The following is a 16,918-nucleotide window of genomic DNA, read 5'->3' as shown; positions in this document are numbered from 1 at the left end:
AGCAGGAATCATGGTTTCACTATCTCTGTTAAAAGCACTTTCACTGAAGATAAGCATGGCATATTTGTACACCTTTTATATATAGAATCAACTAACAGAGCAATCACTACTTTTAGTTAACATTACTGAGTGTTAGGATTTCATGGCTAGGAAGACCACAATTCTCATTCATTCTTGTTAATTATAAGGAAATGAAGATTTTTACTGACAAGAAGTCTAAAAATAAAAGGTGTATTACTTACTGATTGACTACATTTCTCTAGAAATTTTCCTAATATGCTTCTAATCACCAATGTGAATAGGTCAAAGAGGAAAGCAAAAATAGCTTTAAAAAGGGATTCTAAGAGAGTTATCCAATCTGATGCATTATGAGTCCCACACTTCCCATATAAGCCCAGATTAAGCCCAAATTTAGTGTAATAAGGAGTATTTTATTTCTTTATTGGTTGTGGTAGGCTTTCATAGGACAGCTGTCAAAATCCATAATGAGATACAGTAATGTAAACGTGTGTAACATAGGCACAGTTGTATTCTCAGAGCAGAAGTTCATTCAGTATTTGTTAACTTACGTGTTACAGCTAAATACCTGTCCCAGGTAGTCTTAGGAAACAACAGGTAGCAGATTTCATGAATTAGATCCTTTTCTTTAGACATGAAGATAATTTGTTAACTTAAGTAAAACCCATGCTGAGCTTCCTACTTGAAAATTTAACATATATTAAATGTTCTTGTTAAATTAAGATTTTTTTACTTATTTTTGACACTACTAAATTGATATATAACCTAGTATTTTACTTAAAATATAGCACTCAATAACAAATTATTAGACTTCATGAAATAAGTATAATCAGAATCCTTATTGGTAACAATAAGTTTGCTGAAAACTTCCCCTACCATAATATATAGCATTAATTACCTGTTTATATTTCTGCTGTCAACTGTAATCAATTGAAGCTGTTTGCTCAATATTTTGTATACAGCATTTGTAATCAAAGGATAGGATCTAAACTTACATGTAAGAATTCTTTAAAAACTCCCAAATAGAACCCAGATTAATGATTTTTTTTTGTTTAAGACATTAGACTTTATTTTATAATATACAGCAGTACACACAATAAAAAATGATACATACCCACAGCTCAACAGTGAGCTCACTGAAGCATTTACATAGATGCACACAAAATAATATTTGAATTAGTTTCCTTCCTTTAATCTCTGCATTATAAAATAATATATTTATTATAAAGGGAATCATTTATTACTGAAGAGGAATAAATAAATTCTGGGCTTAAAAATCATTAATAATCAAAAGATAGGATCACTTGCACACATCTGTTTCCTAATCACTTAGAGACTCTGCTAAACTCTATTGTCATTTTTCCTGTGACTCTGTTTTTCTCCATTATAATGTCTGTATTCTGGGCATTAGCACAATTCCCCAAGTCCCTGTTGAAAGCAAACATCCTTATTGCTATAGCAGCCACTTAACCTCCACGCAAATGTATCTGTGTTAGGTACAATGCAGCAAAAAGGTGCACTGTTGGATCGAGTGTTGTACTGTGCTTATTTTAAAAGATCTTTGATTTGGTAGAGTGGCTATTAGTTACTTTTTTATAATAAGCCCTGTGAAGACCTGTGCCAGCTTGAAAAGGGGTAAAGCAATGAAAACGGGCCACCACAAAAGCAACTGGGCAGCTTTTATCTAAAGTATGGATAAAAGAAAGGTTTTCAAGTGAATAGACTATACGTACAAAAAGCAAGGTGTGGTCTGAAGGAAGGTACTATAATCATAGAATAATCTCTCTTATAAGACCAAGAGCTCTAAAAAATATAATGTAGGCTATTTTAGTTTATATACCTTTATAATTTGTCTGTATAAATATACCCCTAATCAAATTTACTCAAAATATGTGCCTTTAAAGATAATTGGAGATACAGTAATTCTTAGGATATTTAACCCTGAGAAACTAGGTTCTGTGCAAACATCAAAAATTACTCCATAGACTCAATTATCACAATAATTGAGATTACTGCAGTCTCAAAGGGTGGACACAGATATAAGACACAGTGAATCAGATACATACAGGAAACTTCTTCAGATCAATCAAACCCAGAATATTCTGTAATGCTCAGGCTAGAGGCGGAATGACAAGGGCCTTGTAAAACCACACACGTTCTCTACATTGAGAAATACTGTATCCCTGGGAAAAATCCTGTCTTCCCACTCCAGCTTGCTCCACTCCTAATAGAAGAAGCGCCACGGAGAGGGAGTCACTGTTTACAGGAGTTCTCTCTTTCCTGTGTGTGCTGGGAGGGAAAGAAAGACTGAAACAGAAGAGGCTAAATATTTTTCAGAGGTTAAATTCTAAGTCCTATAAAATCTCCACTAGAAACACAAACACCTGATTCATGACTGAATTTCATTTTTGCCCGATTAGGGTCATAAGTGTTGCCTCTAGCGGTTCTTTCAGAATGTTCAGTAAAACATTTGAGTTTTGAAAAATAAAAACAGAATAGATACCACCTGTCTGTTGTATGGGAAAGGATCTGTTAGTGTGTCATCTCTCTAGATGGTCCAGAAAATTAATTTGGGTGAAGGGCCACATGAAAGGTATTTTTTGATTTGTTTGTTCCTCGAGCTTCAAGACTATATGCAAAGGGATGTAGCAATAAAGTAATAAGATTATACACAATTTGGAACTTGAATGTTAGTCTTCAAAAGAGTTACTTTATGAGAGCTGTCCACTTATTTTAATGACAATCAGTATATTCCAGATTCTTTTGTAACAGACAAAGGAAATTTATTTCACTACATTAACACTTTGTATTAAGGGAAAACTTCAGTTTTTGACCCAACATACTGTCTTGCTCACCAAATAGCTCTGAATTACTATCAAATCTATACATTATGAATGAAGACATATGGTAAACATTGAAGTTTGAAAAAGGACAGCATCATTGTAGCACACATGGAGTTTTATGTGATGCCTCACTGAAAAAATAATATTAATTTGGATCAATTAAAAGAAAAACAATCAGTTTATAAACAAACACAAAGGTCATATATAAAACATGAAGAAAATAGCAGTGGAAATAGTTCGCAATAGCCCTTGAAGTTTCCCAGTTAAGCCATTTGAACTTCCGGGTTGGTCTACTAAGTTTGAAAATCTGTGTGATTTGACTATTTACTAGAAGAAGTGTATCACTTAAATGCATCAAATACCTACTTGCATGAAAAAAAAAAAATGTTTTCATTATTACATTTCAGAACATTTCCTGGAAGGATAATTAGTGTAGTAGATGCTGTCTGTTCCCCACCCAGATTCTCTTTACCAGGCCTGTGTACCAGGTCCCTGCTGCTGGATTGTTGGCTGCTGTGGGCTCCGAGCTGCCTCCTTCCTCAGGGAACTTCCTTCATCCAAAGACAGCCACCTCACTTGGCACTATCTGGGAAGCTGTCCTTTCCCTCTGGGGACAGACCTCAGCCAATGACAGACTGACATATGAAAGCCTGGCTCCCTTGCCTCTCTGGAGTCATTAATGGTCTGGAGCTCACTGTGAGATGAGGGGGAAGCTAGGCTTCGGCTGAACCCATCTCTCTGCCTAGCTTTTCCTCTTGCGCTAGGCTGTGTCCCTCACTCTCTTCTAGGTTTCAAACGACAGCACTCCTTCACTGTATCAAGTGAACAAGAGAGCCTATCACAAGCTTTACATCAACAAAAAGCAGCCCAAGACAATTATGATCCTATGTACTAAGAGCCGTTTAAATTCTGAAGCCATATTTGAATAGAAAGCAAATACAGTAGATGCTACAGTACCTTGACAGGATGCAGATTTGTTGTGGTGATAATTTTGTGCAGGGGGCTTGCCAACTTTGGGGGCAGCCTCGGCTCTTTATCCAGTCCCTGGGGTTTAGTGTAATAATCCAGTTTCTCTCGAGGAAAGAAATTGTTGATTATAGTCACACAATCATGTTGACCTTTTAATAGAAAAATAGGAAATATATAATTTCATTATTCAAAATAAGACTTTTTTTATTATATTACTCTGTTTTCTGAAGTAAACATGCATCAACATCTTCAATTTGTAGGAAAGGAGAGTAGAGGGGGAGGAGGAGGTAAAATGTTCTGGGGAACATCTACAAGCATGCTTTGTGATCAAGAAATAATCTCCTTTTTTTTTTTTTTTTTTTGCGGTACGTGGGCCTCTCACTGTTGTGGTCTCTCCCATTGCGGAGCACAGGCTCCGGACGCGCAGGCTCAGCGGCCATGGCTCACGGGCCCAGCCGCTCCGCGGCATGTGGGATCCTCCCGGACCGGGGCACGAACCCGCGTCCCCTGCATCGGCAGGCGGACTCTCAACCACTGTGCCACCAGGGAAACTCAAGAAATAATCTCCTTTTAAAGACACAGAATTCATAATACATGAGAAGATTATGTGGATAACAACAACAAAAAAGCAACGTTCAACTTAAAATTGACCCTAAATGTTTAATAAAAGTTGCTTGTAATTTAAATGTCTCTCCTTCCACCCCTACACAAATGATATTCATTCTTCCCTAATCACATCTGGCTTTCTTTACGCAGAATTTAAATTTATTCTGTAGAAAGTTATTAATTATAATTACTGTTCATATTGTTAAGCTAATCTCTTCCCCCCTTGAATTTGAGAAAATCTTGGCCTCTTTGTGAAATGATTTAGAGAAAAAGCTTTTGCCCCTGTAAGCTTGGAATCCACATTACAGCTCCTCATAGATCCCTGTGCCACTTCTCTAAGCCATCTCGAGAGGTAAAAATTGTTCTAGGAAAGCAAAACCTTCCCTGGCGAAGCTGGTGGCCTGTGTTTTCCTGCTGCCTCCGCCTCCCTGGCTCCCTCTCCACTACTTCTCTGGAGCAAGAAAGTGGCCACTCTGGGCAAGCAGGCTGTGCCTGCAGGGCACATTTGCAGGTGCAGGCTCTTCCAGAATCTCCGGAGGACAGACTTCTTCCTCCGCTCTGCCTGATAAGGGCTGAGGGACCAGTGGCGGAGAGTCCTGGGGAGCCGGCCCAGATGCCGGGGCTCCCAGACAGGGGTCCACCCTGGGTGGCCCTTGTGGCCCCTGCCCACTTGTACACGGTCCAGGGAGCATCTGCTCGATCCTGCCAACAGGTGACCTGTGGGGGGATTGCATTGTGGGCCAGGTGGACCCTAAGGTTGGTCAAGGGCTCAGCCTGCCTGAGAGTTCAAGGAGAACTCAAGAGTGGACCGGCTTCCCGCTGTGTCTCAGCAAAGGACAAAATATCTCCTGGTTTGTTGACCCTAAGACCACAGGTATAGAGAGATGGCACTTCCCTTCACTGCTCCATGACCCTGTCGGCTTTACCTGACTGCCTAGGAGATGCAGACCAAAGGGGATCCAATCTCGAAAGACTCTGCAATGCCTCCAGCAAAGGGCTTCTTCCGCAGAACGTGTTCTTACAACTACAGCCACACCACAACCAAACCATAACCACAACCACCAAAGAAGAAAACTTAAATTAAGCAGATCAACTACAGTATGTAAAGAGACTTTCATGGACCACAGAAAGATTCCATTTTTAAAAGTTAATAGACAAACTGAAAGAGGTAATCCTGGTTACTACCGAGAACTAAAATAGTAATGTAGAAAATGAAGGGGATGAAATATCTCAAAACAGAGAAAAACTAGGATATAGAAATCATTATGGAAGAGATGAGAGAGCTGAAAAACAGATCCAGGAAAAAAAAGAAATGGATGGAGAATTAATAATTAAACAAATGATAAAAGAACACATCCATGATATGAAGGGAAATTTTAGTAGCAATCACAGTATCATTTTTGGTATTTGATGTGATTCTTAAATGCTGAAACACCAGTTTCTTTTTCTTTTTCTTTTCTTTTTTAAAACCAGAAATCTCCATTGTATATATCTTGAGGAGAAGTCAAACAGTAACGGGAAATATTAAAAATATGAAGTGTTCTGTTTAGAAAATGATCATTTCTACCTACATAATCTTCAAGAAGGGAGAAAAATGACAAGCAAATATACAAGCAGGATGTAAACATGAGAGCAACAAAAGTAACACAGATAATGGTGTGCAGGAATTTACAACTGTACATGAAGAAACTAAAGAAGATGAAGACAAATTGCACTGCTTTCTAAAACACATCCAGCTTCAATAAAAAGATAGAGGCTCCTGTTTTAAAAAAAAAGGGTGCTCTAAAATAGCTTCTAGAGACTTCCCTGGTGGTGCAGTGGTTAAGAATCCACCTACCAATGCAGGGGACTCAGGTTCGGGTCCTGGTCTGGGAAGATCCAACATGCCGCGGAGCAACTAAGAGCGTGCACCACAGCTACTGAGCCTGTGCCCTAGAGCCTGCGAGCCACAACTACTGAGCACACGTGCCACAACTACTGAAGCCCGCACGCCTTGAACCCCGTACTCCGCAACGAGAGGCCACCGCAGTGATTAGGCCGTACACCACAATGAAGAGTAGCCCCCGCTCACCACAACTAGAGACAGTCTGTGTGCAGCAACGAAGACCCAACGCAGCCCAAAATAAATAAATAAATAAATTTTAAAAAATTAAAATAAAAAATAAAATAGCTTCTAACTATCAAAATAGACAAAGGAATATTTGAAGGTAAAGGGATCAGAGGAAAATATAGACTTAGCTTGTAACTACATCTTCTCATCAGTCCCCCAACTAGTATATTCAGAAAAAGCCTTGTTAGCAGTTGGAAATATTTGTACATAAAATACTGGCTACCTAACAATGACACTGTTGTAGGACTAGAGGTTTGTTAAAATTACACCTTTGTGAGAAGGAAAAAAATAATATTACTTTACTTTTTTCCAACATTAATCTTTCTCATTTTAGGTAGTACTTAGGTAATTTTGCGTATTTTATTTTTAAAAATCTGCCGATAATTTATATTAGAGTGATATACATATATATTTAAAGTTTATCTTTATAAATTTTTACTTAATTTATATTTAAATTTTAAAATTGAAACTATTAAGTATTTAGTTTTATGAGTTTTTAATTTATGAATGTGAATACCTACAAATAAAATTGTACTTTTAATATAGAAAATAAATGCTGGGGGTGGGGGCTGGGTGGGGACCAGTGCATCATTTTGTGCCATTATTACTATCACTGGACTTGAGTCTTCTAGACTGAATGGGCTCACTGAGTCAGCCCTCGGCAGGATTAACGGGAACATACACACAACCAGACACATGCTAGTACAATTTTTTACTTTCAAGGATAAACTGAAATTGAAATACAGTTCCAGACTAAGAAATGAAAAGTTGACAAAGAAAAATAAATCACATTCTCACTTACAAAACCAGGATTTAGAAAATTGTGGAGTAACTTCTACATATGATTGAGAGAATAGAACAGTGATATAAGAATCATGAAACTAGCCAACATATGACTCGCATTTCAGAGAAAAAGAGTTTTGGTTATGATGGGTTTCAAACAATATACAACCTACGAACCATCTGAGAATGTCCTGTAACCAAAACCTAAATGAGAACAGAGATCTCAAGATGGAGCAAGAAGAAAAGAGAGGAGAGAGTGAAGAACAAGAGCCCTTGGCAGCAGAGATAGTTAATCCCAATGGGTGGAGACAGCACGATGGAGAAATTATACTGTAGATGGTGAGGACTGCTGAAGGAGAAAGAACACACCATGAATGACACTCTAATGACATATTGGCACCAAACATTCTAGACTTTCTCAGGCAAGTGCACAGCCAGTCGTAGTGGTGGAGGAGGAAAGGAAAGGCCTGTTGCCTGACAAGGCAAACAGAATGTGGAGAAATAAATGAGTTATAAGGATTTCATCTTGTTGGGGTTGCTAAATGGGCAAATGCAAAACCTTAAGGGTAGGGCACAGGGTATAGTTTTGCTCTTGTTTCTAGATAGTAACTGAGAAATATGGGTGTAACTGGGAGCACTGTGAATAGGAGAGAACGCACTGGTAGAATATAAAAGCATTCTTGATCTTTCAAGTTAATAAAAGGAGAAATAAAATTTACTCTAACAAGACCAGGCCAGTCACATTAAGGAAACACACACACACACACACACACACACACACACACACACAAATAGCCACATACTGAGTGAGACGGGAGGGACTTCCATGGTGTACTGGTAAGTGAGGAAAACAAGTTGCAAGGAATATATTTGTATGACCTTATTTTTAAAAGATGAAAAAATCTTGCACGTGTGTGAGTACATATGTAAACATATTAATCTGCTTGAGGGGAATGAAAGTGGGAGAATGAGTTTTTTTTTTTTTTTTTTTTTTTTTTCAAAGTGAGGTTCAAATAGTTATTTTTAAAAAGCTAGAAAAAATTCTGAGGAAGAATATGTTGGTTTTCAGGTTTAGCTATTTTTTTTTTTTTTTTTTTTTTTTTTTTGGAGAATGAGTTTTTAATAAGACTAACTATAAGGAAAATATAACGTCAACTTGAAAGGGTACAATGTAATTTTCTGTCTATGAAATTAGTCTAAATAGATTGAAATGGAATGAAAACATTACCCTCACTTTAGGATGGAATTGTGGACAGGTGTACACTAGATTTTTATTAACGTAGTATTGATAGTATTAAAGAAAACAGAGAAAAAGAAAAGCACTGTATTAATGCCATGAAAGTGCAGGCTCCTCCACTTCCAGCCCTGTGATCTGGGGAAAGTTACTTAACCTCTATCTAAGCTCTATTTCATTACATTGTGGACATAATGAAAACTTGTAGAGTTAAACAGAACTTCAGATCATCCAATTCCCTGGCTTCTTTGTACATATCAGAAAACTGAGGATCTGGAGGTGAAGGGATTTGCCTGTGATCTTGTAACTAATTAGGAGCAGATATGAACTAAAATATGAGTCTCATGATTCCTAGTTTAGTGTTCTTTTCTTACTAAACTGACACCCTCAAAATTAGCTGAGGGCTGAGGTGGTAGCAACCAGGGAGCCCCTAACTGTGGGAGATAAATATTTCTCTGAAGTTTGCACAGCAAAGCCATACCTTTTTCAAATCCTCCTGAACTGAAGTAAAATAAAACAAGAATATTTGTTCTCAAAGAGCTGTCATAAAGTGACTCAGTGACTGCTTTGACTTAATCAACAGTACTTACTATTAGTAGTTTTAAGTAATATAATAATAAAATTTAACACCATATACAGTTACTGTCCCCCATATCTGACTAATTCCCACTGTACCTTAGCTTACATGTAATTTCTCTCTTGAAATTCCCTTGGAATGGGAGAGAAGATCCCTCTCTTTGATGTATTTTATGGAACCCTTAAGTCACCCATTAGAATACATTTTCACACAGTCATTGCCTTTATCCTCTTAGTGCCATGAATGCAGGAACACCCTCTGTCTTATTCACCAAAGCATCTAGAGTGATGCTTGGTCTACAGGTTGTGAATGTTAAGTATCTGTTTAATGAATCATTAGGCCTCACCGAGCTACTTACTACATTCCCAATAAATCAGATATTTCTATCATTGCTTTTCTATCAATGGACTCTTCTAACTGCCAACTCATTGGGGCCAAAATATCAAACATCAAATATTCATTCCCAATCTCTTCTAAACCCCCTATATTATATCGAGTAACAGGATTAACACATCAAGAAATATTGGGAACACGTAATAAATGTTTGTAGTTGATGAGGATGATAATGAAACAGCTGTATACTGTATTATCATTAATGCTCCTTCCTAATCATTGTTGTAATTATTTTAAACAGCAATAACTGATGGCATTTATTGAGAGCTACATGTAAAGCTCTTTAGGTCTATCATCTCATTTAATCCTTTCAGTAACCATGTGAACATTTTGCAGTGGGGAAACTGAAGATCAGAATAATTAAGTAACTTGCTGTTAAGTGGTACAGCCAGAATTTCAACCCAGGATCACTGACTCCACAGTTCCTGTTCTTAAACATTAGGTTAAACTGCTTCCTTAGAGGAGTAAAATATTCTCATTCGAGCATTTGACTGCAACAAAAAGGCCTCACCACACTCTATATTTCAGAGTGGAGATTCAAAATAGCTTGTTCATGTTATCCAAAGTGTCATTAGGTGTTTCATTAAGTTAGACAAAACTGTAAACATTTGGTTTTTTAAAAATAAACATGACAGGGCTTCCCTGGTGGCGCAGTGGTTGAGAATCTGCCTGCCAATGCAGGGGACACGGGTTCGAGCCCTGGTCTGGGAAGATCCCACATGCCACGGAGCACCTGGGCCCGTGAGCCACAACTACTGAGCCTGTGCATCTGGAGCCCATGCTCCGCAACAAGAGAGGCCACAACAGTGAGAGGCCCGCGCACTATGATGAAGAGTGGCCCCCGCTTGCCACAACTAGAGAAAGCCCTCGCACAGAAACGAAGACCCAACACAGCCAAAAATAAATAAATTTATTTAAAAAAAAAAAAAAGTGAAAGGGAGACAAGGTCATTTACATGGCTGTTATTAAAAAAAAAAAAAAAAAGAAAAATAAACATGACAGTATTTACACTCTGAGAAGCAAAGTGGTATTTTTTTCCATGGGGGAAATTCTGGGTATAAGCTAATGTAAAACTGCCATAAAAACTCACCCACAAAGGCTGCCATCTGAGCTGCTGTTCTTCCTACAGAGTTGACAACATCTGTCTCGGCACCAGCTTCCAACATTACCCAAGTGATGTCTTTATTACCTAGAGTTAAAAAGAAACATATTTGTTAAAATTAAGGACTGCACAATTCAAATATTCCCTTTTAAATAATCTGTACCCTTTTTTTCTGCTGAGTTTTAGGTTTCTATTTTGTGGATATTTTCATTTTTTCCAAAATATAAATCATAACTGTAGCAAAAAGTAAAATGCTATAGAACCCGCACAGAAATTAACCTTATTTTCTAGAAAACACATCAAGCAATACAAAAATGGTATGGAATTGAATATAACTTTTTTTTTAACAAGACAAAGTATGTTTTTCCTATGATAATACTTAGTATTAAAAAAAAGAATAATGCTTAGTATAAAGTCAAAACAAAAAATAAAAAACAAAGAAAAAATAAAATGAATAAAAGTCTCCCCTTAATGTCTACTAACTCATCCCATCCTTCACACCTACAGGACCTGAGATAACTACTGACAGTTGAGGATCTATCTTTTTACACTTTGTCCTATCTACACATTCATAGTGATTCTATTTGTGTTCTTTCACTAAAGGAATCCTTACAGATAATCTGCTATTATAAACTATACTCAGTGGACAGCATTTCCCATTACTTTTTTCAAGCTTGAACTATGATTTCCTTAGGAACAGTTCCTGGAAAACACTGTAGGATCAAAGGTTATGCATATTTTAAATGCATTTTACCAGGCTGCCTTCCAGCAAGGTTGGGCTGATGTACACTCCCCAAAACAGTGCACAAAAGTTCCTGTGCCAAGACTGGGCATCATCATTCCTCCTTAACCTTTGCCAATATGTTTAAGTGAAAGGTTATCATTTGTTGTTCTAATCTGCAGATCTTTGAGAGCGTTTTAAGCTTATTAGCCAGTTGTATTTCTTTTGTTCTCTGTTCAATTTTGTCTAATTTTCTACTGTAGTATTTGTTGTTTTCTAACTGATTTATAAGAACTCTTCATATATAATGATATAACCCTTTTAGAAATAGTAATAACTATTTTCCTTAGTTTTTTAATTTATATTTTAACTCTATGTATGGTATTTTCTATATATGGAAATGTTTTAAGATTTTATGTAATCAAATTAGGCAATGTTGCCCTTTTTGAATTCTATATTTTATACTATGCTTAGAAATGCTTTTTTTCCCCCTGGATTATCAAAATACAGATTACTGCTTTTAAAGCATGGTAATATTAAGTTACGTATTTATTTTCTTAAAAAACTGTAACAAGGACAGATAATTCCACTTAATTTTAGATATTTCCCAATTGTCTTTATTCAGCAAATTATAAGCAACATGAATCAGAGTAAGTTTCTAAATGGATCATCATATTTAGTACTTAAATGTCACTGAAGCAAACAGCCCTATCATAGCAGGTATTCTCTCAAGAGAACAACAAAGAAGTTTTCATATTACTTCAAAATATAAAACTATAGAACAGCAAAGGAACTAAATTGTAAGAATAATAGATCTAGCTCCACAACTCTAAACAAAATATATTGTCAATACAAAGAATCAAGTGATTTAAATAACTAAAGAAACATCACCAAATAAACTATATAACATACTTCATACATTATAGCTTTTCAAAACCGATTCCCACCATGTCTTTCCACAAGACATGATCTTAAAATTACTATAACAAAAATACGCTTAATTTAAAAATGTACACATACTTATAACAAATTTGTATAAGTGACTATTATTGGTATATTAGAATAAATGCTAAAACTTCACCAGAAAGTGCAGCAAACATGAGGGCTGTGTATCCATGTTCATGTTGATGACAATTTACATCAGCTCCATGTCGTAAAAGTAATTTGCACATATCAAGTTTTCCTTTATATGCAGCATGCATTAGAGGAGTCATTCCATTCTTTAACAGAAAGGGAAAAAAAAGTATTAAGTTTACTTATTTACCTTTCCCCCTGCCTATGAACAATTCCTGCAATTAAATTAAAACACAAAATAAAATGAATTAATAAAATCATCTTTATAATCTACATTTTTATACTCAATTCCCCACTTGGATCTTCCATAAACTGCTGAAGAAAAAAGATGGTTTTATTACCTGAGGTTTTCTACAGATTAGCAAACAGATTCAGAGAAGAATTGCTCAACTTCAGATGACTAGTAAAATGGCCAGGGCAAGGACCAAAACTTAAATTTATCAGGGCTCTCATCTCTACTACACATACTTAGCTCCTGGGGAAACAAATGAACAAGCAGATACAAATGCATTAAAAAAAAGAAAAGAAAAGAAAAAAGTAAGGAAAAACCTTAAAACAAAAAGAATGCTTATCAAGGGGAAAGTTGAATATGGTATATCCATAGCATGGAATAGTATGGAATAGTGTGATGTTACTAATTGAATACATTTGTATCTATTGAATTGAAAAAATTTCCATGAATTACTGCCAATGAGAAAAACAAGATGTGAGAAATGTATGTTAGAGTGTTCTCATTTTTAAAAAATGATCCTCAAAATCACATTTATATTTTGATCATATATATGATTTGGTTATATATATGATTATATGAATATGCAGAAATGATTGGTAGTGTTTACACCAGGCTACACTGTTTAGTCTCCATATGTTTTGTCCATATCCAATGAAACATCCAACTTTATATGTTGACTACCTAATACTATTTGGTGGATAAATAAATGAGATGTTCCCTGTAAGTAAATCTTCTCAGAATCCAGGACAGACTCTCTGAGTGCTGGAATTTCAGAGTTACTCTGGATGAAAACCTCTCTAAAACACACAATCTTTTTTTTTAGCAAATCTTAGAATACTAACATAATTTGAATTGTTCTTGATGATTCTAGACTATTATAATGAACATCGTCATCAATATTATCAGAGGTTTGTTGATGTGAGAATCATAGGAAGGTTCTACAAGAGGCAACTTAGTAGTAGTCAATGTTTCTTGAGAGTAGTAATGGGAAAATGATAAGGAGATTAAAACTTTAGTAGTTTAAAAAACTTTAAATATGATGATCCTAAAAATAAAGTTTCTCTCCCATAATTTTTAAATCAAAGAATTCATCAATATTAGTCTATTGAGTTACAACTCTATATCATTAAATGCAGCATTCATTCATTCAGCAAATATTTATTGAGTGCCTAAGATATGTCAGACACAGATCTATGCACTGTGGGTAGCAATGAGCAAATTCCATGCCCCTAAAGTCTAAGTCCCTGGCACTAAATTTTAGTAGGGGTGACAAGGCAGATGGTGATAATAAGTGCTATAGGGAAACAACATCGAGTAAGGGGGAGAGGGAATGGCAGAAGGTAAGAAGAGATTGTTATTTTTAAAAGGACAGTCAAAGAATGTCCTTCTGAGCAGGTGGCATTTGAACAAAGCCCTGGAAGGAGCAAAGGATGTAAATAACTCGAGGAAGAACGCTCCAGTAAAGAGAATGCAAGTGTAAAACTCTGGGGGAGAGGAGCATTGGGTTCAAGGAATACCAAGGAGGCCAAATCTGTGCGCAGCTCACTCATAGAAGCTCCAGGAACCTCCTTGTCTTGAATTTGGTGCTCCTAGGTTTAAACATTAAGTACAGGAGTGTGTCTCATGTTTTAACATTAAGTAGGATGCCAATGCTTGTGGAAGGTTTCTGCAAACTTATTCAAGTTACAGAAAAGCCATTCTATCTTAAGTTGTTAAAAGAGTTTTTACTCCCAGTAGTTAAATATTATCAAATGCATTATATCTATTGAGATGATCATATTTCTCTTTTATCCTGTAATATAGTGAATTTTTTCTAAACTGAACCATCCTATCATTCTTGGAGAAACCTTACTTGGTTCAGTCTTATTATTCTTTTGATACACTACTGGATCAAGTTGCTAATATTTTATATAGTGTTTTTGCATCTGTATTTACAAAGCGAACTGAGCACATAGTTTGCTTGGGCTTCTTCCTGTTTTGGCATCAGCATTATGCTAACTTTATCAAATGAGTTAGGCAGCTTCCCATCTTTTTATGAACTAATGATACAATCTGTGTAAAATGAGAATTAAATGGTCCTTGAATGTTTTGTAAAGCTTACTCAGGCGTGCAGCTTTAGAAGGTAGTTGGCACTTAAATACATTTATACAAATCTTCCTTAATTATCCAAGTTTTTCTATTTCTATATGAGATAAATACGTTCATTTTTATTTTTCTAAAAAATCACTATCATATGGGTTTTCAAATGAATTGGCTTTAAAAAGTTATGACAATTCCTCTTATAATTGCAGTTATGCTCTCACTTCCTTGGTGTTTATTTATTATTTTCTTGCTTATACTTTCCAAATTTTGTCTATTTTTTTGGTCTTAAATTGATAACTTTGTTTTATCTTTTCTTTTTTAACAGCTTCATTGTGATATAATTTACTCATTTAACATTACAATTAAATAGTTTTAAGTATTTTCAGAGCTGTGCAACCATCACCACAATCAATTTTAGAATATTTTTGTCAAAACCAAATGAAATACCATACCCATTAGCAGTCATTCCTGTTACCCCTCCCCATCCCATTACCCAGCCTTAGGCAACTGCTAATTTACTTTCTGTGTCTATGAACTTGCCCATTTCGGACATCTCCTATACATGAAATCATACAATATTAGTCTTGTTTGATTGGCTTCTTTCACTTGGCAGAATGTTTTTGAAATTCACCCATGTTGTAGCATGCACCAGGACTTCATTCCTTTTTGTGACTGAATAATATTCTGTTGCATGGATATACTACACTGTGTTTATCCACTTATCAGTTGATGGATGTTTGGACCGTTTCCACCTTTGGCTCTTATGAATAATGCTGCTATAAACATTCATGTTCAAGTTTTTGTATTGTCATATGTTTTATTTTTCTTAGTTACATACCTAGGATTGCTGAGTTATATGGTAACTCTATGTTTAATCATTTGAGGAATTGTCAACCCATTTTAAAGAGCAGCTGCACCATTTTATATTCCTACCAGCAAAGCACGAGGGTTCCAGCTTCTCCACATCCTCACTAATACTTGTTATTATTTATATATATATTTTTATTATCGCCATCCTAGTGGGTGTAAAGTGGCCTCTCATTGTGGTTTTGATTTGCATTTCCCTGGCAGCTAATTTTGAGCCTTTTTTCATGTGCATATTGGTTATTCATATGTCTTCTTTGGAAGAAGAAGATCCTTTGCCCATTTTTTAAATAAGGTTATTTGCCATTTTTATTATTGAGTTGTATGAGTTCTTAATACGTTCTAGTTACAAGTCCCTTACCAGATATGATTTGTAAAACCATTCTGTGGGGTTTATTTTTACTTTCTGGATGGTGTGCTTTGAAGCACAAAGGTTTTAATTTTTATTTTTTCTTTACTTTTTCTTTTGTTGCTTGTGCTTGATGGCTTTAAAAATTTTTTATTTCTATTTTATTTTTCTTAACTCATTTCTTATATTTTCTGAGTATATTTTATTCTTTTTATCTAATTTCATGAGTTGAAAGCTCAGAACAACACAAAGATTTAAAGTACAATAACAAGTGCTACAAAATTTCCTCTGAATATGACTTTGGCCACATGACACAGCTTTTGATAAACAGTAGCTTTTGATAAATGTTGTGTTTTCAGTTGTTTATAGTAGGAAATTTCTACTTCTATTTCTTCTTTTACCCAAGAACTATTCAGAATTTTTAAAAACATTCAGGTTATATATTTTATTCTTTGGAACATATTTTTATTTTCAGTGTTATATTGCATTTGGTAAACTTGTTTAAAGTTAGTTAAATTTTTCCTTTACAAAATAGTATAATACAGGACTTCCCTGGTGGCACAGTGATTAAGAATCCGCTTGCCAATGCAGGGGACACGGGTTCGAGCCCTGGTCCAAGAAGATCCCACGTGCCGTTGAGCAACTAAGCTCGAGCGCCACAACTACTTAGCCTGCGCTCTAGAGTCTGTGAGCCTCAACTACTGAGCCCGAGTGCCGCAACTACTGAAGCCCACGCACCTACAGCCCATGCTCCGCAACAAGAGAAGCCACCACAATGAGAAGCCCGCACGCCGCAATGAGGAGTAGCCCCGCCCCGTTCCCCCCAACTAGAGAAAGCCCGCGCACAGCAACAAAGACCCAACGCAGCCAAAAAATAAATAAATAAATATTTTTTTTTAAAAAGAAAAAAACTCATTTCTAAAAAAAAAAAAGTATAATACATAACCCAATTTTTTTTTTT

The 16,918-nt window shown here is 35.9% G+C and overlaps 1 protein-coding gene across 1 annotated transcript in view; it reads right to left on the bottom strand.

Moving 5' to 3' along the window:
- Positions 1 to 16,918, bottom strand: part of ANKMY2 (ankyrin repeat and MYND domain containing 2) — a 35,430-nt gene that overhangs the window by 8,758 nt on the left and 9,754 nt on the right. Inside the window, exons 3-5 of the mRNA XM_007469026.1 lie at positions 12,438 to 12,576; positions 10,624 to 10,722; positions 3,819 to 3,979 (exon numbers count right to left, since the gene is read on the bottom strand). Coding sequence (XP_007469088.1) covers positions 3,819 to 3,979; positions 10,624 to 10,722; positions 12,438 to 12,576 — 399 coding nt within the window. The remainder of the gene's footprint in view (positions 1 to 3,818; positions 3,980 to 10,623; positions 10,723 to 12,437; positions 12,577 to 16,918) is intronic.

The sequence above is a fragment of the Lipotes vexillifer genome, unplaced genomic scaffold (genome assembly GCF_000442215.2).
Source record: "Lipotes vexillifer unplaced genomic scaffold, Lipotes_vexillifer_v1.1 scaffold623, whole genome shotgun sequence".
NCBI lineage: Eukaryota > Metazoa > Chordata > Mammalia > Artiodactyla > Lipotidae > Lipotes > Lipotes vexillifer.
This window is presented reverse-complemented; position numbering and strand designations above follow the sequence as displayed.